At 35.5% G+C, this 24,798-nt stretch overlaps 1 protein-coding gene across 5 annotated transcripts in view; it reads left to right on the forward strand.

The window, feature by feature from the left end:
- SOS1 (SOS Ras/Rac guanine nucleotide exchange factor 1) overlaps nucleotides 1-24,798 on the forward strand; it is a 156,490-nt gene that overhangs the window by 119,633 nt on the left and 12,059 nt on the right. For 3 of the 5 annotated variants that reach the window (XM_021087586.1, XM_021087587.1, XM_021087588.1), the window contains 10 exons: nucleotides 5,180-5,261; nucleotides 6,028-6,150; nucleotides 6,653-6,756; nucleotides 8,285-8,507; nucleotides 9,636-9,755; nucleotides 14,953-15,115; nucleotides 15,610-15,727; nucleotides 19,674-19,846; nucleotides 20,313-20,429; nucleotides 21,449-21,713. In XM_021087586.1, coding sequence (XP_020943245.1) covers nucleotides 5,180-5,261; nucleotides 6,028-6,150; nucleotides 6,653-6,756; nucleotides 8,285-8,507; nucleotides 9,636-9,755; nucleotides 14,953-15,115; nucleotides 15,610-15,727; nucleotides 19,674-19,846; nucleotides 20,313-20,429; nucleotides 21,449-21,713 — 1,488 coding nt within the window. The remainder of the gene's footprint in view (nucleotides 1-5,179; nucleotides 5,262-6,027; nucleotides 6,151-6,652; nucleotides 6,757-8,284; nucleotides 8,508-9,635; nucleotides 9,756-14,952; nucleotides 15,116-15,609; nucleotides 15,728-19,673; nucleotides 19,847-20,312; nucleotides 20,430-21,448; nucleotides 21,714-24,798) is intronic. The other 2 variants (XM_021087589.1, XM_021087590.1) reach the window with 1 other exon arrangement.

Raw genomic sequence — 24,798 nt, forward strand, 5'->3', positions numbered from 1 at the left:
TTTAGTACAAATTAATTATTGAGACTTTAAAACAACATGGGTAAAGAAATATTTGGAGATGGTATATCTGGTTTTGATAGTCTCTTTTAGAGAAATGAGGTGACTGAGATAGGAAGCTGACATATGCAAATAACAGCTTTTCATACTCAAGTGTGGGAAAAGTGTTTCCCATGCTTGGTGAACTTCTCTTTTAAAGAAAATGGTATTGAAAAAACTTAAGCTAGTTGATATTTTCCTTTAAAATATTTACTGCTATTTTGTGCCCTTATATAGAAAATTTGCAAAAACACTGGACTAGATTTCGTTGGAGTTTGTGTCCTATATAAGCTCAGTTTGGGTGTAGTAACGTTAAAAAAAAAAAAAACTTGAACAATTTTTGATCTATAGGGCAGTGTTCTATTTTTAAACTCTCTGATTTTTTTTTTAAGTGTTTGTGCGTCAGCATAGCGTCTGTTTCCTTTTTTAAGGAATTCAAGAGTAATTGTTTATAAATCCTTGTTGAGGAGCTTATTGTTTCTTGTAGCTTTTTGAATGGCTATATTAAAAGGAGAATTATCACATGAACAGACATCCTGATTAACAGTGTTTCACTATAGTGATTGGGGGAAGGGTATTCTTTACATAAATAACTCTTTTATGTAGTAAATATTTCATAAATTTAATTGACCTTGCCCAAAAAAAGTCTCGAAAGAAGGATTGAATTTATCACCCCAAATCTAGTATGCTCGTATTCTGGACATTAAATATATTCTGCGTTCATAAGATTTATGAATAATTGGGTAATAAAATATTGTCAGAGAATAGTTTTAGAGAGAAGGACACAGGCCACTAGAAAGCCAGCAGAAAATAATACCTACAGCTCATATTCGAAATAACCTGGGCTTAGACCAGAAACTTGATAGTAGAGTAGGCAGGTATTTGTACATATAGAGAGGTTGTGTAGACAGAGGGAAGCAGAGCAGCCAGTGAACATAGTGCAAATAATCTTGAGAGTCGAGTAGAAAAGAATGTTACCTAATAAAATGATGGAAAAAAACTACAGAGGACTTTCCTTGCCATTGCTCATATTGAACTCCATTAGGGGTTATGTTTGACAACGGTTTGTGGAATTACATCCACTAGCAATAAACAGAAATAGAAGAATACAGAAATAGTTGATTTTCATTTTCTCCACTAATATTTGTGCTCATGTTTTAAAACCAAATCAGCCTGGCTTCTGTATTTTCAATGCATTTGCCTTCCATCTGTCTCTGAAATACTATTTTATAATATAGGTAGATAACTGCTGCTACACAACCAAGAGAGGCAGTTTAAACTGATACCATTGTCTGATAAATATAATTTGGTACATTTTTTTCCCCACAAAGTTATATAACCTGTCCTGATTGATGGGTACTTTCAAAATATCTAATTATCTTAGTCTTTTGTATCATCAGTAAGATAAAGGTCTCCAGATATAAAGGTCTCCAGTGGTTAATGTGACATTATGTATGTTCCTATCACTGAAATGGAGAAATCAGTAGAAATAAAAATAGCTTCTGGAATATGGAATTTTGTATAAAATTTCAAGTACAGATGTTATGTCTTCTCTTAATGTAAGTTTTTCATTCATTAGCAATTTTCCACTGCTTTAGACTAAAAACAGAGCCTAAATTGATGCAAGCCTGGGAATACATGCATCCTTTTAAGATGTTTTTTGAAAGTAATTAAACTTATGCCAAATTTTCTTGGTTTATTTTTAGCTTCTGCTGGTTTTTTATTTTGGCAAGACTGCTCTTATTTCTAATCAAGCTGCAAACAAACTTGAGTCACTTTAGAAGTTAATACAACAGTGATGCTTGTGGGAGTGTTTATTTCACCGCCAGCTTCAGAAACTCCTCTTCTGAATACAGTGTACAGGAAGGTACAGCTGCTACTTCCTAAAATCTGGAAGAAGGCTTAACAAGAATTACAGAATCACAATTAGACTGCTAATTTTTCAATGACTTTAGTGCCTTTAACGCAAGATTAGCAGTTTTACAGCTACATTCTGAATTAATCATTTATGTAAATTTCTATAATCATTATATATAACTCATGGATTCATTCTTTATATTTAGATCTCACAGCTGTGGAAACCTTAATGGATCCTTTAATCCAGGGAGGTTATGTGATATGGTAGAAAAAAAGTAAATAAATTGAGAATCACACAGTCTAGACTCTGGTTCCATCTCTGTCACTCTATTGTGTGACTTTAGATAACTCTTAGTCACTTTTCATATGTAAAAAGGGAAAAACATTTGCAGCCCTGCTCACTTCACAGAAATCATATGGAATGAATTATGTGAATGCTCTTTGAAATCGTTACATAATAGTCATCAGGAATCAATGTGATCCCCTTTTTACTGATGTGGCACTAAGGCACATCATGACTGTCCCAGCATTGTCATCAGTTATGAAACTACTGAAACAGTCAGAAGTTTTGGTGTAAGATGAAATGGCTGTTTTAAAATAGTTTGCCTTTTAAAATAGCCAGTTTTCTTAAAACATACTTTAAATACCCTTAGAACTTGCTTTTATTGTTTTTCAACTTAAAAGTGTCTTTGATATCCCACAACTTTTTAGTTTGATATAGGTGGAATTTGAGAATAAATGGATCTGGATATTGATTTTAGACTTTTAGACTAAAGTAAACTTTTCTTTTAAAAAAGGGAGAGGTCACCCTTAATTTGGAACACAGCTCAGGGATATTTGGAGCACTCTCTTCTAGGGGCCTGGCCTCTCCAGCAGAGACAGCTCAGTCTCTCTACAGTGGCCGTTGCTTTTGCTTCCTAAACACATGATGCTTTGAGTAGCCTCACCTTACAAATAGATTTGCAGAACAGGAAGAAGATTCTTGAAAGGGAGGATTGTGATGAAACCGATATAAATCTCTGTTTTAAAATCTTGTACAGCCTTCTGTTTTAAAATCTTTTCTTCTGGTTGAGACATTAGTCTTTAACGTTTGAGGAACTCTGTAACTGAAGACAAACAATAAAATACCAACAGAGAGGAAATTACTAAAGGATTGTATCTGTTTAAATTACTTTTATCAGAAACCCACTCCAGTCTCAGAAGGTATAAAGCTAAAGGAGAAGAAGAATGTTTAAAACTAATAATTTTTATTACGTAAATTTTTCTTAACTTAAAAGTTCTTAAATTCAAGGTTGTCTGATACTTAAATCAATTTATTATCTTGCTGACCACGTATACCAATAGATTGGAAATAGATTTCTATTTTATGATAAATCCATCAGTCTGATTGGGGGGAAGTTAATTATAGTTATTTTACTTTAAGGCTAAATTCAGGGTGATTCTTAGAATAAGACTAAATAGATATTTCCCAAAGAAATGAATTCTGATTCATGCTGAATCCTGTGCTATTAAAAGATATTATACTTCTTATTGGAGTTCCCACTGTGGTGCAACAGGATCTGCGGTGCCAGGACTCAGGTTTATCCCTGGCGCAGCACAGTGGGTTAAAGGATCCAGCATTGCCCCAGCTGTGGCTCAGATCTGATTTCTGCCCCGGGAACTCCACATGCCACAGGATTGTCAGGGGGAACATTCTGTAAATAAAGAATCCATAGTGTGTAGTCTAACAAAAATAAAGGTGTTTGCTACTTTCAATAAATTCATCACCACATTAGAGCTTACCAGTGTATAGTGATGTGAAATAGGAAAAAAAACTCAAGTTAATGAACTCTCTCTCCTCCTTTTTAAAGACTCTTACAACTAAATGTGGACCTTGATGAAATTTGAGTAACAGAAGTGTTTTTTCCCTCATTATGGGAAGATTATCCCCATACCAACCCCACATCCCCTGTAGGCAGATGACAGCCCAGGTCTCTTGTGCTGATGACAGCAGCCTTTCTCGCCAACCTGGGGAAGAATACTGTCAAGGAGAGACTGGAGTAAGCTCTCCAGTAGGTTCACATGGAGATGTGAACAAAAAATAGGTTCTTTCATGGAAGGAGTTGAAGACTCCTGCTCTTATGATTGAATGTTCATTGTGTTACTTGAAATAAAAGTAATTAAAAGTTGTGAATAGAGCCAAGTCAACATATTCTTGCACATTTAACAGTTTTAATAACTACAGGTATTTGTAAGTATCTTCTAGCAGTTTATTAAGATCTCTAGCAAATAAAACAATTTAGAAACTATGTTTAACTTATCTATAGCATTATAAGATCCAATTTCCAGTTATATGCTCTGTTAACATGAAAAATCTAGATAACTAGTCCTAGATAAACTAGTCTAGATGGCAGGAAGAGTAATGGGTTATTGCTGTGGCTTTTCTGTTTACAAGGGAGATAAACCAACTGGTGATGCCCGGAGATCCAGGTGGCAGGTAGAAGCTTGCTGTTATGCTCTGCCTTTCTTCCTTTTGTATTCTTTGTGGCTGATGATTAGTTTAAGATCAGCTAGTTAGAGGGTGTAGAGGTCAAGAATTAAGTTGATGTGGGAAAAAAAAAATTTTTTTATGGCTGCACCCACCGCATATGGAAATTTCCAGGCTAGGAATTGTGTCAGAGTCATAGCTATGACCTATGCCTCAGCTGCTTCAACGTCGGATCGTTTAACCCACTGCCCACTATGCTGGGTCATGGGAATCAAACTGGCACTCCCACAGCAACCTGAACCACTGTAGTCAGATCCTTAACCCACTGCACCACAGCAGGAACTCCTGATGTAAAATTTTGTCTTTTTTATGTTTTGCTTTTTAGGGCCTCACCTGTGGCATATGCAAGTTCCCAGGCTAGAGCTCTAATTAGAACTGCAGCTGCCAGCCGACCCCACAGGCCTACACCACAGCCACAGTAACACCAGATCCAAGCCGCGTCTATGACCTACACCACTGCTCACGACATCGGATCTTTAACCCACTGAGCAAGGCCAGGGTTCAAACCTGCATCCTCATGGATACTAGTTAGGTTCATTACTGCTGAGCCACAAAGGGAACTCTCATGTGAAATTTTAGTACCAGTGGTTTCTCCACTAATTTAGGAAGCAACTAAAGCCAGCAGTTCATTACAAAGTCCAGAGCATTCTATGTGGTCAAAATATTGGCGCTTTTAAAACTGGCTAATCTCTTTTGAAAATGTAAATGATCATTCTGAATAAAAGACTGTAATAAGATATTTTTCCTTTTTCTTCATAGATCCCAATTTTGTTCGGACATTTCTTACAACATACAGATCCTTTTGTAAACCTCAAGAACTACTGAGTCTTATAATAGAAAGGTCTGTCAATTTAAAGTGTTTGAATTCTTTCTTCTTTTTAAAAATGAGATTTATCTAAGATATGCCTCTTAGAAATATACCGAATGAGGTTTAAATTGTAGTTCATGAATACTTTAAGAAAAAAATCTCTTAGATGACCATTTATTTTATAATGATATGTTAGCTTTGATTATTTAAATACAAAGTAGGCATTTTTTTTACTTGGAAACTCAGGATGTGAAATTTTAAATTTATAGAGTCAAATTAAAGAACTTTATAAAAATGTAGACTTTAGGCTCTGGAAATTCAATCATTTAGTGATTTAGATGTTCTAAACAGAATTTTTCAAATATACCACATGTTGAGGAAAATGGAGTGAACAGGTACTATAATCAAGAAAAGTGTTTCATCCACCCAAAGAACAATCACCTTTTCATAAATTGCCCTTAAAATGTTTTATGTTCAGTGATTTAGAGTAATTATACAAGCCAAAAGTAAACATCATTCCCTTAACTTTATAATCACATTTATTTTTAGACTTTACATACTTTATTATGTTTCTAATTAGCTTTATCCATATTGACAAGTATTTATTTTTTTAGAAAATTAAAATCATTAACCTTTACATTACAGAAGCCTCACTTGTTTTCACTGATGTATATATATATCCTTAGTGATTTTTTACAGTGCTTCTTGATTGTGTTAACTAGTGAAAAGGTTTGTAGTTTTCTGTTTGTATGATTTGATATAACTGATCTTTTCATTAGTTTGTTCTGTTTTATGTTAGGTTTGAAATTCCAGAGCCTGAGCCAACAGAAGCTGATCGCATAGCTATAGAAAATGGAGATCAGCCCTTGAGTGCAGAACTAAAAAGGTTTAGAAAAGAATATATACAGCCCGTACAACTGCGGTAAGCATTAAATAACTGAAGTAAATAAGTTTTTGTTGAACTTTTGTTTCAGAGTTGAAGTAAATAAGGATCTTTCCTAAGCGAGGAGGAAATAACTTGTAAAATTAGTGAAGTAAAGAGGAATTACCAGGAATTACTGTGTAAGTCTTAATTAACAGAATTTTGAAAGTGGTAAGCTGCTCGTAAGATTCAGGTTGAACAAAGTAAGGGTTAGAGGGACTGGCCCTTGGCAAAGTAGAAAATCTGTGATAATTTTACAGTCAGCCCTCCAAATCTGTGGTTCTACATCCATGGATTCAGCTACCTGCCTATGGCGTAGTACTGTAGTATAGATTTAATGAAAAAAATTCCCAGTATAAGTGGAGCCCTGCAGTTCAAGCCCTGTTATTCAGCAATTACTAATTTGGTGAGAGTTACTGTTTCCATTTATCCCACTCATTGTGATAAAAATTTATGTCTTAAGTTCTCATGTTTCAGTTATTCTTCTGTGTTAATGCCATAGAGTATTAAATGTATGTCGGCACTGGGTAGAGCACCACTTCTATGATTTTGAAAGAGATGCAGATCTTTTGCAGCGAATGGAGGAATTTATTGGAACAGTAAGGGGTATGTTTCTTTTTTATTTAAGTGCCTTAGTTTCATATGTAATAAAATTAACAATATGGTGACTATCAATACTGCTCAGTGTAGTTAAGAGGTATTTATAATAGTACCAGCATAATCAACTGAAGAAATTAAAATTTTTCATCAAACATTTTTGACCCACAGATTGCTCTATAATCACCCTATTGCTACAATGAATTTTTCATTTAGTAAATCAGCTTACTGATTATTTTGGAAGGTAAGATAGAAAAAAAAAATCTCAACTTATGCTCTCCTTATGCAGCTGAAAGTATGACCAACTAGGAACTATTGTGCATTATAACACCATGATGGAGGTTGACTGGGACACAATTAGGTGAATAGTGCATAACACATCAGAGAGGCAGTGGAGTATATTGAACTGAGAACTGAGTTCTCTGCCGAATACTGCCACTCATCACATAAATGACTCTGGCCAAAATCGTTTTGATTCTTTAGACTTAATTTGCTTTATCAGTAACATGAGAAGTTAGGCTTGATGATGTTCAGAGTTTCCCTTCTAGTTTTAAAGACTCTATGATTGCATAGGTCTAAGGATGTCCTGAACGAACTTGTTTCCATTGTACACTCTAAATCAGGATCAGGAAATTAAGTGTTAAATAATAGTACTTTCACATACAGTACAAAACAAAGCCACATCAAAAACTCACACAAAATGAAGGAATCAGTCCTCTGGCACTGTTTGTTTATAAAGTGCAGTGTTTGTCAGATTAATGGCTCATGTTATATGACCTATCCTTATAAATCTTATTGTAAGATATATCTTTTGGAGGGAAGATTATAATATTTTGAACTGAAATTTAGAACAATAGAGGTGAAAATTTCTACAAATAAATTACTTTCTAATTTTATTTAGAAAGGATGTTGAAGAATACATACCAAACTATTAACAGTGGTTACCCACATGAAGAAAAATGAAATTGGGATAGGGAACAGAGAAATGGTAAAGGAGAACTTTTTTTTTTAAATTTTGATCATTGGAACTTTTTTTTTGTTTGTATTTTTAGGGCCGCACCCACGGCATATGGAGGCTCCCAGGCTAGGGGTCGAATCAGAGCTATAGCCGCCGGCCTACACCACAGCCACAGCAACATCAGATCCGAGCTGCGTCTGAGACCTGCACCACAGCTCACAGCAACACCAGATCCTTAATCCACTGATCGAGGCCAGTGATCAAACTCACAGCCTCATGGTTCCTAGTCAGATTTGTTCCCACAAAGGGAACTCCCATTTTAACTTTTTGTAGCAAAGATATAGTCAGGTATCACTTAAATGATTTTTAAACTATTCATTTATTTAGGTCATGCTGGTGGCATGCAAAAGTTCCCGGGTTAGAGATCGAACCTGCACCACAGCAGCAACCCAAGCGACAGCAGTGGCAAATGCAAGATCCTTAACCCACTTAGCCAGCAAGGAACTCCCTAAACTGTTTTTATTAAAGAAATATTCAATAAAGTATTTCAATGTTATTTTTAATGTAATGTTATTTCAGGTAAAGCAATGAAGAAATGGGTTGAATCAATCACTAAAATAATTCAAAGGAAAAAAATTGCAAGAGACAATGGACCAGGTCATAATATTACATTTCAGAGTTCACCTCCCACAGTTGAGTGGCATATAAGCAGACCTGGGCACATAGAGTCTTTTGACCTGCTCACCTTACACCCAATAGAAATTGCTCGACAACTCACTTTACTTGAATCAGATCTGTATCGGTATGTAATTTGATATTCAAGTTGAAAAATAATTTCAAAGGAGTTATTTATAAAATAAAGTGCTGATTTCTGCCATACTGAATTGTCATAAGACACAAATGAGTACATGAAGTATCTTGTAATAACATAGGATATATGGAAGTTTTCTCTTCTTTCAGTCCCTGATCCCCTTTGCTCTGTCTGGATTTACATCTTCTCTTTCTCTGGTCACCCCTAGTTGGTAAAGCTAATAAGTTCAGATCCTGGCTTTACTGGTTGCTGGCTTGGTATCCCTGGACAACTTTAACCTTCTTGTGGAACTTCTATCCTCTGCTTCTAAGTTGCCTCAAGAGTAAAATGGAGCTAATGATTGTACCTATCCCTGTAGCTGTTGTGAAGTGCAAAATAGTTCATATATTTACAGTGCTTAATACTTTGCCCAGCACAGTGTAAAGGCTCAGTGAGTTAGCTACTGCCTTTATCATTATGAACTTAAGTCATGGCCATTTATAACTTTTTAGTTTTGGTACATTGATACAACTACTGTATCAAAAAATATCTGTTTCAAATTTTAAACTTGGACTATTTAGAATTTCAAACTATTTTTTTTAAATAAATGCAAAAGGGAACTAAATTTACAGATCTCCTCCCACCAAAGATCATCACTATTAGGATATTGGGATATCACAGTATTCCCCAAATCAGTATTAGAATCTATTTTATTTCTTACCTAAGGCCTTTTGATGATAGGATTTTCCCCTCTCCTTTTTTTCCCTTTCTCCTTCAAAAGGGGAAAAAAAGGAAGATTTATGAATTGCAATGGTTACTGTACCCTCATTGGACTGCCGATTATTGTAACATGTCATTATTTAAAAGAACTATCCTAAACTGCTTTGTTACCCTAATTTGTTAGTTTATAAGTGATGGGAAAGATATTATGAAGAAATGCTGATCTTGCCCAAAGCAAAATGCTACTATAAAGCAATTTAAAAAGGTACACAGGTACATGCATTTTAAAAATGTTTTAAATCTGTAGAAAAAAATGCAAAATTAAAATGTTTTTGTTGTAAATCTTTTATCTCATTTACTTAATAAAATAGTACACTAAAGGGAAGAGTATCGTGTAAAATTATGTCTTGATGATTTTAGAGCTGTGCAGCCATCAGAATTAGTTGGAAGTGTGTGGACAAAAGAAGACAAAGAAATTAATTCTCCTAATCTTCTGAAAATGATCCGGCATACCACTAATCTCACTCTGTGGTTTGAGAAGTAAGTATTACTGACTGTCTTACATTTCATAATTGTCAGCTATGTAATGAATTTCATTGTGATTCTATTTCTATGTCATGTCTTTTTGTTGTTCCTCTGTTCCTCCTTTCTTTTTCATTGAGTGGATAATTTTCTAACGTAGCATTTTAAAGTTGGGTTTTTTTTTTTTTAGTGATTGCTTTTAGGATTGTCACATACATCTTATCAAAATTAGCTTCAGATTTATACCAGAATTCCAGTGATGTATAGAAATGTTACTCCTCTGTAGCTCTATTTCCTTCCCCCCTTTTAGTGGTACTGAAATATGTTATTACATGTAACTAACATGTAATACTACATTGTTACAATTAGCACTTTACCCTCTTCATTTTCCATCCTTAGCTTGTTACAACTTTGCTCTCAGCTACTATTTGTATAGTTATTGGACATATATTTCACACGTATTACATTCCTATATGTTATAGGCCCAACAATATATTAAATACACATTATTTTATACAGTGGCTTCTTAAATCAGTTAAAAAAGCAGAGAGGAAAAAATAAGCATTGATAGTGTTATAATCATATAATTTACCTTTATTGGTACTCTTTGTGTAGATGCCTATTACTATCTGGGGTCACTTGCTTTCATCCTGAAAAACTTGGTTTAGTATGTCTTGTGTAGAGGGTTGGCTAGCAACAAATTCTTTCAGATTTTTTTTAATCTGTGAAAGACATTATTTTGCCTTCATTTTAAACAAAACAATTTTTAAACAATACGTCTATCTTCAAGTTTATTCTTCTGCCAGTTCAAATCGACAATTGAGTCTTTGGCAAGTTTTTTGTATTAATTATTATGCTTTTCAAATCCAGATTTTCCATTTGGTTTCTTTTATGAATGCTTGTGTCTTTTATGATACTCTCTGTTGATACACATTGTCATCATACCTCTTTTTACTTTTAAATCTTCAGTTCTGGGAACATATTCAGAATGGCTACTTTGAAATCTTTTTTTTTTCACGTGGGGCGGTGGGGAGGTTCTTTTAGGGCCGCAACCACGGCATAGGGAAGTTCCCAGGATGGAGGTCAAATCGGAGCTGTAGCTGCTAGCCTACGCCACAGCCACAGCAACAGCAACACCAGATCTGAGCAATGTCTGCAACCTTCACCACAGCTCACAGAAACACCGGATCGTTTAAGCTGCAGAGCAAGGCCAGGGATTGAACCTGCATCCTCATGGGTACTAATTGGGTTTGTTACCACTGAGCCACAACAGGAACTCCTACTTTGAAATTTCTTTTTGTTAAATCTAACATATTTTGTTTGTCTTACTATTCCCAGCTTTTTTTTCTAATGAAGCTTGACATTTTATTTATTTTTTAAAGTACTGCCTCTCCTACCCCGCAAGGCTTATTATTGTTATTGCTTATTTATTTGTTTAGCAATTAGCTAGATTATTTTAGTGAATCCTGCTCTCCCCCACCTCCCCCCTTCTTCTTCTGGGAGGTACAGATTTGGGTATGCTTACAGTCACCCTAGAAAGGCAGGGTATAGGTAGGACTTTCTTCCATTTCCTTGACCAGGCTCAGGCCTTAAACTCCACAAATTGCCAGCTGACTGCCCTGTTGTTTTCAACAGTTCCCTTGTGGCATAAATTGCTCTGCAAACTAAGCCGATCAAATTGTGATTATTGAAGGAATGTATTCTGAGATCTCTGATACATTCTGACCCATGGAGGGCTCCTTCCAGCTGTCTATTCCTCAATTCTCTCCTGCAAACTAAATGGCCAACAGTCTAGACTATATCTTCATTAGATCCAGGAATCTCCTAATTGCCTTTTACCACCACCTTTATTGTTCTTGAGAGCTTTCTTAGGTTTAAACTTCTCCACACGTTGTTGCAAACGACAGGAGACAAGGAGTTGTGTGGGCCCCGACTCTGAAGCTGTGGACAATGGCAAGCTTCTCTGAGAGACATTCCTGTTGTAGGAGTTGAGTGCTGGGTGAGGGTGTGTACGTGCATCTCCCCGCACAGGAGTCTGAGGTCCTCTTAGCTTGCCTCTCCTGAGTTGGAACTCCTGCCCCAGGAACCAAGAAGGGCTATTTTCCCAGTGTTCTTAGCATGCCATACTCAAGGTAGAGCCTCTGTTCTATGCAGGAGTTAGGCAGAAGGGAGTCCCCATTTTATCAGCTGCACTCACCTCAGGCTTAGCCTTAGCAACTCGCATCTGCCAGCAGCATGAGAAGTGCCAAAGTCCTGTTCCTCCAGGGAAGAAAGCCCTCCAGCTCAGAGCCAGGGGCATAGGGAGCCCTGTGCTCTTGGCTGTTTGGGCTAATTGCCCCCCCTCCCTCAAGTTTCTCTGGGAAGAAGAAGAGTGGAAGAAGTCTTGTTTCATATACCACAGACTCTTGCCTCTCTTACTGAATTGTTGTAAATTTTCCTTAATAGATATTTATTTGCCATTTGCTCTTAGGGCCATTTCCAGAGACTGCTGGCACTTTATATGTAGTTATATGTATAATTTTTCACCAGTTTCAGTGAAGAGCAAGTAAACTGAACTTACACTATCATTTCAGAAGTCCAGAATCTCAATACCATTTTATAATTGGAGCCAGAGTTTGGAGTTTTATGATTTGTTGGCCATTATTTTGTAAGGGCAATATGACATTTCTGCAGATCACATGATCAGAAAAAAAGATCAGTGACATATAGGAATGGCTAGAACATGAGCTAGATTGTAGATAAAGACCCAGAAAGCAATTCCTAAAGAAAACAAGTTGTCTGAAAGTTGGGACTTCCTTCTCTTTATGTTACGTCTTAACGTCAAAAAAATAAAACTTTGGAATTTGCTTCCTGATTACTTCTTTATCAAGTCAAATAACTTCAATATGCAGAAACTGTTTTCCATCATAACAATCAAAACTAATGTCTGTAAAGAGGAAACATAACTCATAAGACATGCAGACCATTTTCATTTTTAATAGATTACTGAGAAGAAAGCCATTTCCTGTTCTTCTTCCTTTTTCTTTTGTAATTGTGGTAAGATTTTTTTTCAGTATACAGATACAGTATTGTATTATCTGTAGGCATAATGTACAGCAGATCTCTAGAATTTATTCATCTTGTGTAACTGAAATTTTATACATATTGATTAGCAACTCCGTTTCCCCCTCCCTCAGCCCCTGGCGGCCATAATTCTATTCTTTGCTCCCATGAGTGTGACTGTTTTAGATACCTCATATATGCAGAATCATTTGTCTTTCTACAACTAGCTTATAATGTCCTCAGTGTTCATCCATGTTGTCACATAATACAGGATTTCCCTTTTTTTTTTTTAAGGACTGGATAATATTCCATTGTATGTACATTTCTTATTTTCTTTTATCTTCTCGTTTGTAAATGGGCATTTAGGTTGTTTCTACATTTGAATAGTGCTGCAGTGAACAAGGGAGTGCTAATAATACCTCTTTGAGATCCTGATTCCAGTACTTTTGGATAAATACCTAGAAGTCGGATTGCTAATCATATGATAGTTTTATTTTTTAATTTTTTTGAGGACTCTCCATACTGGTTTCCATAGCGGCTACATCTTTTGCATTCTCACCATTAACATTGTACAAGGGTTCCAATTTCTGCCTTTTCAGTGGAAGAGGTTCCTATTCATTTGCGACATTGATTCTTAGCCATAGAAGTGCATTAGAATGAAGTCACTTCTGGATAAGTAACCCCAGACCTACCTGGTTTTTACAAAAGCTCCTCAAGTGATCTTGGTTTATATACCTAGTTAATATCAATTAAAATATTTCAGGAGTTCCCATCATGGCTCAGTGGGAACGAATCCGACTAGGAACCATGAGGTTGCGGGTTCCATCTCTGGCCTTGCTCAGTGGGTCAATAAGGATCTGGCCTTGCCATGAGCTGTGGTGTAGGTTGCAGACGCAGCTCGGATCTGACGTTGCTGTGGCTGTGGTTGTGGTGCTGTGATGCTGTGGCTGTGGCGTGAACTGGCCCCTGTAGCTCTGATTAGACCCCTAGCCTGGGAACCTCCATATGCCTCAGGTGTGGCCCTACAAAGAGAATAAATAAATAAATAAATAAATAAATAAATAAATAAATAGAATATTTCAGTAACAGATGTAGGCGTTCTCACTGAGGTGCGGTGGGTTAAAAATCTGACTGTGGTGGCTCAAGTCGCTGTGGAGGCACAGGTTCAATGCTGGGCCCAGTGGGTTATTTGTAGAGATTAGCTAATGCTTTAAACATAAACATGTCGTATTTAATTTGATAAGGCAAATGTATTTTGCAAGTTTTGCAATGGTTTTTTTTTTTTTTTTTTTTTTGTAAGGTTAGATCAACCTCACCAGAGAGTAACATAATCTGCAACTTTACATTTTTGTTGATGTTTAATATTGATTTATATTTATTTCATTTATGTGTCATTTTTTTCTTAGATTATAAATCATTTAATGTTACATTATTGAAAACCAAATTTAAGATATTTTTTCTTTATTCATAAGTCATTAGTAAATAAAAATCTCTCAAATATTAGAAATAGAGAATTAAATGCTCACTGAGGAATTTTTTTGAGCACAGCTTCCTTTTAGCTATTTAATTGGATAGATATACTTTCTAAGGATTCTTGGTATTTAAATGTAAACAGCTTTTGTTTTTGTTGACTTTTTTATTCTTAGTAATTTTTAAGATTTTATTCTTAATGTTATAAAATACTTTCACTTTTTAACATAATAGTGCTTACTTAAAGAGCCTATTCTTTGAAATATAGCTAATTATTTATGTTTATCAAAGAAGGAAATTAATCACTAAGATCTTTGAATTAGATGAAGAATAAGAGGCAGAGAATTCTTGAATTTGAGAATAAATTCCTCTATAACACACCCACATCTAAAGACTAGCATATATTCAAGAAGATGATAGACTGATCGGTGAATTCTAATGCTGAGAAAGAATCCACCAGATATAGTAGGAAAAAATGATTGATTATATCAGTGTAGAAAACAGTGAAGGGCAGCACACCTGCCTGTGAAGGCATTTCATTACCTTCCAGTCACCTATTATTTATCTACAATTCTGAGTATATACTTTCTGTAGTTACACTATAGCTGTCCTCTGCTCCATTTTATTTGCTAAATCATTTATGTCGTATCTTCATTGTGAAAACTCCAGATTTTTAAATTCACTTTTTGTCTTTGATTCCCAGATGTATTGTAGAAACTGAAAACTTAGAAGAAAGGGTAGCTGTGGTGAGTCGAATAATTGAGATTCTGCAAGTCTTTCAAGAGCTGAACAATTTCAATGGTGTACTTGAGGTTGTCAGTGCTATGAACTCATCACCTGTTTACAGACTAGACCACACCTTCGAGGTAGGTGTGCATAGGTGTTTTTTAAATGAAGTTCCATTCCCTGTTCTAAGAATCAGACTTTTAAGAATTGTGACCTTTAATTTTTAAGTGCCTCCTCTGTCTTTTTTTAGTAACAGTTGAAATGATAGAATTATCTAAATTTTGTAGTGAATTGGTTGCTCTTTTTAAATGAAGCAGTCTCATTAAAATGCATTCACAGGTCCTAGCCTATGTTAGAAGAAGAAAAAGATTTCAGCACATAATTTGTAATATAACATACGATTAAATGCTCACATAATTGAGGAATGGCAAGATAAACTGGAATAAACACACACTTTTGTATTAGGGTCTATGAGGATGGTCTCTTTGAAGCAATATTATTCTTAGAATCAAACTAATAAGGTTGTGTTTGGGTTTTACTCTTAGCCTGGCTTTTTTTTTTTTTTTTTTTTTGGCAAAACCTTTGATTCCTTTTGTAAGCTTATGCTTCCTAAATATTACTTTTCTTGTTGTAGCAAATACCAAGTCGCCAAAAGAAAATTTTAGAAGAAGCTCATGAACTAAGTGAAGATCACTATAAGAAATATTTGGCAAAACTCAGGTCTATTAATCCACCATGTGTGCCTTTCTTTGGTGAGCATTTCTTCTTAAATTTTTATCATATTTCTGGATAAAACAGGACAGTTATTTAATTAAATGACTGAGTATACACATGTTTAATATACCAGCAGAAAATAACTTTTTAACAAATGTTTATCACCTGAATCCCCTTAGAATTTTTCTCTATTAGGACTTTTTAAGATCAAGCTTATATGTACATTCCAATTTATATATCCATATCGGGCAGCCATTCAATATTATATAATGCTTCTGTTAATATTCATAGAAATCTTTTCATTGAATTTTAGTAATCTGGGCACTTTCAGAAGAGGCATGGCCATAGTTACCCATATTTATACTCATGCTTCTTATAAACAGTTTCACATGGCTAAAAATTATAGTGCACGTGCCTTTGGGTCCACATACATTCCACACATCAAAGTTTTGCCTACCCTTTTTTTCTTTCCATTCTGCACTAGAGGAAGGAAGGGCCTTTTCCTTTTAAGACTCCAACATCTATCGTTTAAATCTTCTCCCTTCCTGTAGGTTCCTCTATCTTATTCCATAATTTATTTCCTGTATTTTATATCCTCAGTATTTCTTTGACACTGGTTTCTTTTCTCTACTTGTATATATGCACTGATGAGTGTTCCTCTAAGTGCTTACAAAAATAATGACCTCAATTACATATCTGATGTTTAGTCTTTTTAGTATGTGGTGTATTTTCTTTTAGCCTTTTCTTCATCTCTGTATATTTTCTGTATAGCTTTAAGTTATACTGCACAAAACTTTATGTCCTCATGTTTTTTCAATTAACATGTATTTTCCCATATTTTTTGTGTACTGGTCTATTCTGCAAATGCTTTCTTTTCTATTCTGAAATAATATCCTGCTTTAATTTTTTCAGAAACATTGGTTGAATGCCTGTGTGTGCCAGGCCCAGGGCTAGGTGTTGAGAATAGAGAGACAAATAAAAAATAGTCTTACCCTCAATAAGCTCCCTTGAAAGAGCAGAAAAAATAAATTACAGTACGGTGTAGTAAATATCACACTGTATGGTAGAAACATGTAAACTGGGATTGAACAAAGTGCTATGGGAACCTAGAACCCTGGGCAGCCACACTTCCTGGAAACCTTTGGGAAGGCATCAGCAAAGAGGTGAAACCTCACCCCTCTTCACTATTTGTCATAATGCTCTGCTTTTCCTCTCCTTGCCTCCAGAGCAGGGTAGGTAAAATGATCTTTTAGGAAGAAATTTAGCTTTAATAGCATATAATATTCAGGTCTGTATTCATATTTGCACTGGTTTTTTATTCTGTGTGTATGTGTGTGTGGAGAGAGAAAGACGATGCATGCTTAAACATTTTTTAACCTATATAATTTATGATCAACAAAGTTTGAACACCATCTCTTTAATCATCTGTCCTTTTGATCTCATTACTTTGTCATAAAATAATTTCCAAACTTTATCCTGAACTCTCCTAAGATGCTACTTGTTAGCATTTTCACAACTTTATTCAAGTATCCTTTTTAACCTACAATATCCCATAACTTATTATCCCCATCTTGCTAGTGTCAGTCATTATACCACTACCCCTTTCAGTCACTCAGACACTCTTAAGTGAGAGTTTTCCTTACCACTGTGCACCCTCTCCCCAAACCAGTTAGTCAGTTCTTGTAGGGTCTACCTCTTAAGTGTTTATGCACCCCACTCTATCCCTGTAGACCCTAGGATAGTCCTCGTCATCTTACTAGGACCACTTTTACTCTGTTAACTGTGCTTCTTGCTTGTAGTCTTTACTTCTTCTATCCCATCTAGCTTCACAGTACAGCCAGAATAATCATTCTAAAAGGTAGCGATTCTAATAATCTCCTAATTTCTCACTGGATTAAAGTTAAGCTCTTTAAAAAAAGGTTCTTTATGTTCCAGTACAGGTGCTACTACCCACAAATTCTTCACAGTTGGGCCATCAGTTTGTATCCAATATGGAAAATTGATTTTGGCTGCTTGAAATATGTGTACTATTATGGACGTTTGTCACACTGAAGGTTATGTGAATTATGCAACTTAGTGTAGAATAGAATATAACTGACTGCAAGTAAATGAGCCAGTGATAGGCAGATATGGAAAATAAAAGAGCCCATGCTTACTAGAACATACGATCATTTTGTCTCATGAATATATAATCAGGAGTGGCCAAGGTTGCCGAGTTGCTGAGAAATAGCCAAGTGAATAATAACTGGATACTCTAGAACCAAATAGGCATTGATTTTATCATGTTTCATTATTGTTAATTTGTTCACTATTGATTTTTGAGTCGTTTAATCTTTCCAAGAATATGGCCAAAAATTCTAGTATTTAAAAGTTTGCCTTTACCACAAAGTCATTTTAGAACCACTGATCTATGATTGTAACTGAAGTGCCTATTTCTTTGTTCATTCTTCTCATCCAGTGCATAACCTGCAATGATGGGAAAGGAATTAGAACTACTAATCCCTTAACTTGTGCCTATCCTCATATCCTGCCACTTTTCCTCCATCCCACACACCATTACACCAAACGGCTAAGGTCTAGCCATACCACACAGCATTTCTGAGTATGCCTTCCAAGCTTCACCAGAGACTAGTGCCTTCAAACACATGGCTGCTCCACTTAAAATGCCCCTCTATCTTATTCCACTTATTAAACTTATATTCATTTTTTGATACTTACTTTAAGCATATTTTAATCCGTGATGCTTTTTCTACTCCCAGTAGCTCAAGACAGAGCTCTCATAGCATCTTATCCATTGGTACTGATTAGTATAGCACTTACCAGATGGTGCTGTAGTAGTAACCCATATTCAAAGCTCTTGAACTTCTTGAGGTCAGGAACTGTGTGTCTTACTCATATTTATATCTATAGTACTTAGCATACAGCAGAGACTCAGTACATGTGTACTGAGTGAATGAATTCATATATTCACGCTCTTTTTTCCCCCAAAGCATCACAGTCAGTATTTTAGAAGAAAAGGCAGAGATAAGAGAATAGGGCACAAATAGAAACAGCATCAGCAATCACAACCATAGCTAATTAAGCATCTACTTTTGTCAGGCCCTATTCTAAGCTAGTACATAAATCTACTCATTTATTTCTCACAGCAACCCTGCCATTCCATTTTACAGATGAGCAAACCAAAGCACAGAGAAGCTAAACAATTTACACAGCATCACAAAAGTGGAAAACAGCAGAGCCGGCTTCAGAACCTTTATGCTAGAACAGAAAGGAACTAAAATGCTCCTGGTACCAGAAAGCTGTGTAAAGAACTAAAGTGCCTGTTGTTTTATTCATTCTCCTCCCCATCAGTGCACATCCTGCAATGATAGGGAAACAGGAGCTCCCTTACAGGTTGCCATAATTTTCAAAGTACTGAAGACCAGAATATACGTAAATTCTATGCAGTCCTGTGTTTGATAGGCTTGCAACATCCTTCCACATTTTCATGAGTAAGCCTATCCAAACAGTACAGCCTCTGAATTACAAATCCTAATAACCTCTTGCAGAGGTTGCCTCAAGAGCTGAGTAAGCAGAAAATACAATCCTCTGAACTTACTATTTTCTTCTTTTGTCAAAAATATGTGTCATTAGTGATGGGTTATTCTTAAAGTGCTTTTACAAAACCATGACTTATGTCAAATAACATATGGTTTGGGGAGGGAGGATGGAAAATAGATTATTCCTCCTAAAAGTCTATTAATTTTGTTAAAATTGGCCTCCCCTTTTCTTAGGTATTTATAAAACATGTCATAGAAGTATTTAATACATACATATATTTTTTTGATACTTAAAAAAATTTACTTAGCTTGTTGTTTGTTCCTTAATTCTTTGGTTATAGTAATTGAGATGGTACAGTGTAATAATATGCCTATAATTACTGAGAAAGAAGAAAACTAGCCTTTTCCTTTTTTATCCTTGAAATAATTTCATTATATCTTCTAGGAATTTATCTAACTAATATCTTGAAAACAGAAGAAGGCAACCCTGAGGTCCTAAAAAGGCATGGAAAAGAGCTTATAAACTTTAGCAAAAGGAGGAAAGTGGCAGAAATAACAGGCGAGATCCAGCAGTACCAAAATCAGCCTTATTGTTTACGAGTAGAATCAGATATCAAAGTAAGTTGAATTATTTGAGGATACATTTTTATTTTTATTTTTTTGTCTTTCGTCTTTTGTCTTTTTAGGGCCCCACCTGCGGCATATGGAGGTGCCTGGGCTAGGGGTCCAATCAGAGCCGAAGCTGCCAGCCTATGCCACAGCATTGCTGGATCGAAGCTGAGTCTGCGACCTACACCACAGCTCACGGCAATGCCGGATCCTTAACCTACTGAGTGAGGCCAGGGATCGAACCCGTTTCCTCATAGATGCTAGTCAGGTTTGCTAACCACTGAGCCATGATGGGAGCTCCAAGGATACATATTTCTGATTAAGTTTATAAATACCTGATAAGAGGCAGGTTTATTTCATAGAAGAGAAAAAGGAAAACAAAACTTAAATAATTCCATCTTAAATTGTTTTCATGAGTTTCAAACTGAATTTAAAGTATTTAATGTTAAGAGTTGTTTATTTCTTTGCATTTTAGAGGTTCTTTGAAAACTTGAATCCAATGGGAAGTAGCATGGAAAAAGAATTTACAGATTATCTTTTCAACAAATCCCTAGAAATAGAACCACGAAACCCTAAACCTCTCCCAAGATTTGTAAGCATTCATATATTTATTTTTCTTTCACATTTGTGTATTTTTTTGCAGTTGTCATGTATATCTGGCGGTTTATAGTTTTCTGTAAAAGCATTCAGAGATGAAGTACACATGTAATGGATAAAAATAGTGAATAAGTGCTTAATAAAAATGCTCAGGATTATTCCACTTAGTTCCAAGTAAATGGACACTAATATTAATGTGAATAAATCCTAATATAATAGATGAAGAAGTTGCACAAACATGCAAGATTTTTTTTAACCCCCCACCCCAAAATGTTCAAGATTTTAAGAGCAGAAAATTTGGTTAATTTATATTAATTCACTTATAATAAATATATATACTTAAGACTTTTTTTTAAATAATGGCTTATGAGAACTTTTAACCATGAATCATTAGCTGTAAAAATAACAGGTTTGGCTAAAGATACTTTGGGGAGGGAAATAAAGTTTCCATTGTTTATTACTTATAAGTGTCTGGCCAAATTTATGTACAGTATTAGCATCTCACAGTTCTGAATAGAATCTCTGTTATTCATAAGAAAGTCAGTAATCAAGAACTAAACATAAATGGCTTCTAAGTAACCAAGAAAATTTTCATAATGTCTGTGATCTAAAGCTTATGAAATTACCTCACAAGAAAATTTCTCAAGGCCTAAACAGTTTTTTAAAAGGTGGATTAAAAACAGCAAATTGGAAATAAAGCCAGAGAAATAGACAACATATCTTAGAAAGCTTTCCATCTAAAAATATCAAAATAACAAATACTCTGATATTTATAGGGCTAAGACTCAGTTATTTAAAGAAATTAATTACCTAATAATTTAGATAGCCAAGGCTTTGTGAAAATGGAATGCTAATGCTTTTAATTTGGATGCTTTGATTTGATTTATTATGTAACTTCTTTATTAGTGATTTGTGGTTTTCCTAGATATTTGTTGAATTTTACTAGGCATGAATAGAAAAACCTTTTCCATTATGGTGTTGTAAATACTTGTGTTTCTTTTGATATGTCTGCAGCCAAAAAAATACAACTATCCCCTAAAATCTCCTGGCGTTCGTCCATCAAACCCAAGACCAGGTACCATGAGACATCCCACACCTCTGCAGCAGGAGCCAAGGAAAATTAGTTATAGTAGGATCCCTGAAAGTGAAACAGAAAGTACAGCATCTGCACCAAATTCTCCAAGAACACCGTTAACACCTCCTCCTGCTTCTGGTGCTTCTAGTACCACAGATGTTTGCAGCGTATTTGATTCTGATCATTCAAGCCCTTTTCACTCAAGTAGGTGCTCAAGTTTTAAGTGCTTTAAAGTAATTGTTAGTATTAAATGCACTAGAGGTAAAAAGTCTGTATATACATTTTTTTTTGGTAAATTTGTAGATAAGTCAAAAATTATTGTAAAAATATAAAACAAATTTTAAACTTCAGCAACTTAGAGTTTTTTTTAAAAATCTGTTAGAAAAGCTTTCTTTAAATGTATTATACTTTAATAATAGACCTGGTGATGAAATTGATAATTGAAACTTCATTTGAGCATTTGTTTTCAGTTGATAAATTGTAAAGGCATCTCCAGCTTCCAGAGGAAACAAGGATAACACCTAAAACCTACATGAAATGTCAGTGATAGTTTAAATGCTGCCTCCAAAATTGTATTTGAATACTACTCAGTACGTGGTCCCTTTCCCACCAAACTCTGTAGTTTCTAACTGTGCAGTGTATCAAATTCAAACTCCTATTTAACTCTTTCTTAGTCTACATCATCTAGCAGATGGTATATAGTGCCTGCTAATACACTCCTATGCTTTCAAGCCCAACCATACAAATCTCACAGACTGCATACTATTGCTCATCGTTTTCCTATTTCTAGATCAGTGCTGTCCAATAGAAGTATAATGTGAGCCACATGTGTAACTTTAAATGTTCTATAGCTACATTTTAAAAAGCAAAAAGAATTCAGTTAAATTAATTTTAATAATATTTATTTAACCCAGTATATGCAAAAATGTTGTCGTTTCAACATGAAATCCTGAAATCCATATAAAAACTCATTGAGTTATTTTACATCTCCCTTTTTGTTCTAAATTTTCAAAATCCAGTATGCATTTTATACTTACAGCATGTCTCAATTTAGACTAGCCACATTCAAATGCTTAAAAACCACATATGGCTAACGGCTACCAAACTGTACAGCCCTTTGAAGAGGCTACTTTTTGTATCTAGAGCACCCTGCTTCCATTAATTTTTTTAATCATTTTTATATGGATCTTTAAAGCTCTGCTAAGAACACACAACCTTTTTTCATTTATTCATTATTAAATCAAAACTTGAATCCAGTTGTCTTTATGAGGTTATGAAGGTTAACTCTCATAACCATTTCCACATGGTCTTCCCATTGGCTGTCTGTCTAGCTCAGTGTACAGTTCAACTTCTGCTCTAGTGTTTGACATAATAAGATCCAGTACTGAGAGGCAGCATGACGTCATTATTGGAGGGGAGCTTGAAAATCACTGATGTAGGAGTTTAGGAATCCTAGTTTGTCATCTCAGTCTGCCAGTGAACTTTCTCATTTTAGATAAAAAAACTTTTTCTGCGCCCTCTAGATCAAACTAGATCTCTCCTTTTTCCTTTTTTTTTTTTTTCCTTTTTTTTTCTTTTTTTCTTTTTACAGCTGCACCTGCAGCATATGGAAGTTCCCACACCAGGGGTCAAATTGGAGCTACATCTGCTGCCTAGGTCACAGCCATGGCAACACCAGATCCAGGCTGCATCTGCACCCTACACCACAGGTTGCGGCAACACCAAATCCTTAACCCACTGAGCGAGGGATCCAACCTACATCCTCACAGAGACAACTTTGAGTCCTTAACTCACTGAGCCACAACAGAAATTCCCAAACTAGATTTTTAAGGTTTCTTCCAACTCAGAGAATCTAACTTTTTCTTTTTTTTTTTAGGGCCGCACCCACGGTATACGGAGGTTCCCAGGCTAGAGGTCTAATCAGAGCTGTAGCCACCAGCCTACACCACAGCCACAGTAATGCTGGATCCTTACCCCACTGAGTGAGGCCAGGGATCGAACCTGCAACCTCATGGCTCCCAGTCAGATTCGTTTCCACTGTGTCATGACAGGAACCCCCAAGAATCTAACTTTTTAAAAAAGTATTCTTTGGAGGAGTTCCTGTCATGGCTCAGTATTAATGTCATGGCTAGTATCCATGAGAATGCAGGTTTGATCCCTGGCCTCGCTCAGACAGGGTTAAGCATCCAGCATTGCTATGAGCTGCAGACCCAGCTCAGATCTGGTGTTGCTGTGGCTGTGGTATAGGTTGGCAGCTTCAGCTCTGATTGGACTCCTAGCCTGGGAATGTCCATATTGCCATGGGTGCAGCTAAAAAGACCAAAAAAAAAAGTATTCTTTGGAGGTATGTTATTTTGAGATTTGATCCGGAATATATAAATCCTATTTATTTATTCCTGTGCTGTACATATATTTGTAGTTACAAAGCAGTCTGTTTAACTTTTTACCATCTAAAGTGTATTTATTTTGAGAATTACTGTATCTTGGCTTTGTTTGGCTACAGGAGGATTATGGAGTCATGCATATAGTAGACTATCGGATGTTTTTTATAAGTTCAAATATAATAGGTAAAAAAATTCCTATCTATTTTTCCCAACTTGTCAACATCCTATATTAAAAAAATAAAACCAGCATTTTTTGAAGTATAACTGACTTAAAGTCATTATTTATTCTGACCCATATAACTGTTTGCAGTGTTTTTTCCTAGAGCAGATGGCTGTGATCTATAATATAAAGATTCTCACATAAATGAATTATAGAAATCACCAGAAGCCATCAATTACAAATTCTATTTCTCTTAGTTTAAGTAGCTAAAAGTGGAAGAGGTGGAAAAACAGGAGAAAAGCTTATTACATTCCCTACTAGTGATAAATCTTTAAATAATTAAACAGGGAAAAGGGAATCATTTTGGAATGCAGTGCTCTAGATCAGTGCTTTTGTCATATGTGGCATCGGAATAACATTATGATAGCTGGACAAGAGAAGAAACCATCATACCAGGAGTTAGGCTTTGTAATCTTAACCCTGAGGACTTTCTCAATTTCTCTTTCTTTGTGTTAAAGAAAACCCCTATCACTCCTCCTTTGTTCTCAGTAAAAATAGAAAATAGCTGATTTTGAAATTAAGTAAGCCAGCATAATATAAAACCATGTGTATGTTCAGTTATTCTGTACTTAAAACTCATCAGTGCCCTGTGTATCTTAGAGGTCCTCATTTGTTTTTGACCCCACTCTGCTTAACAAATCTGCTAGTGTTAAGGGGGTGGGGGTCACTAGCATGCCCAGCTTGG

This window comes from Sus scrofa, chromosome 3 (genome assembly GCF_000003025.6).
Source record: "Sus scrofa isolate TJ Tabasco breed Duroc chromosome 3, Sscrofa11.1, whole genome shotgun sequence".
In the NCBI taxonomy this organism is placed as follows: Eukaryota; Metazoa; Chordata; class Mammalia; order Artiodactyla; family Suidae; genus Sus; species Sus scrofa.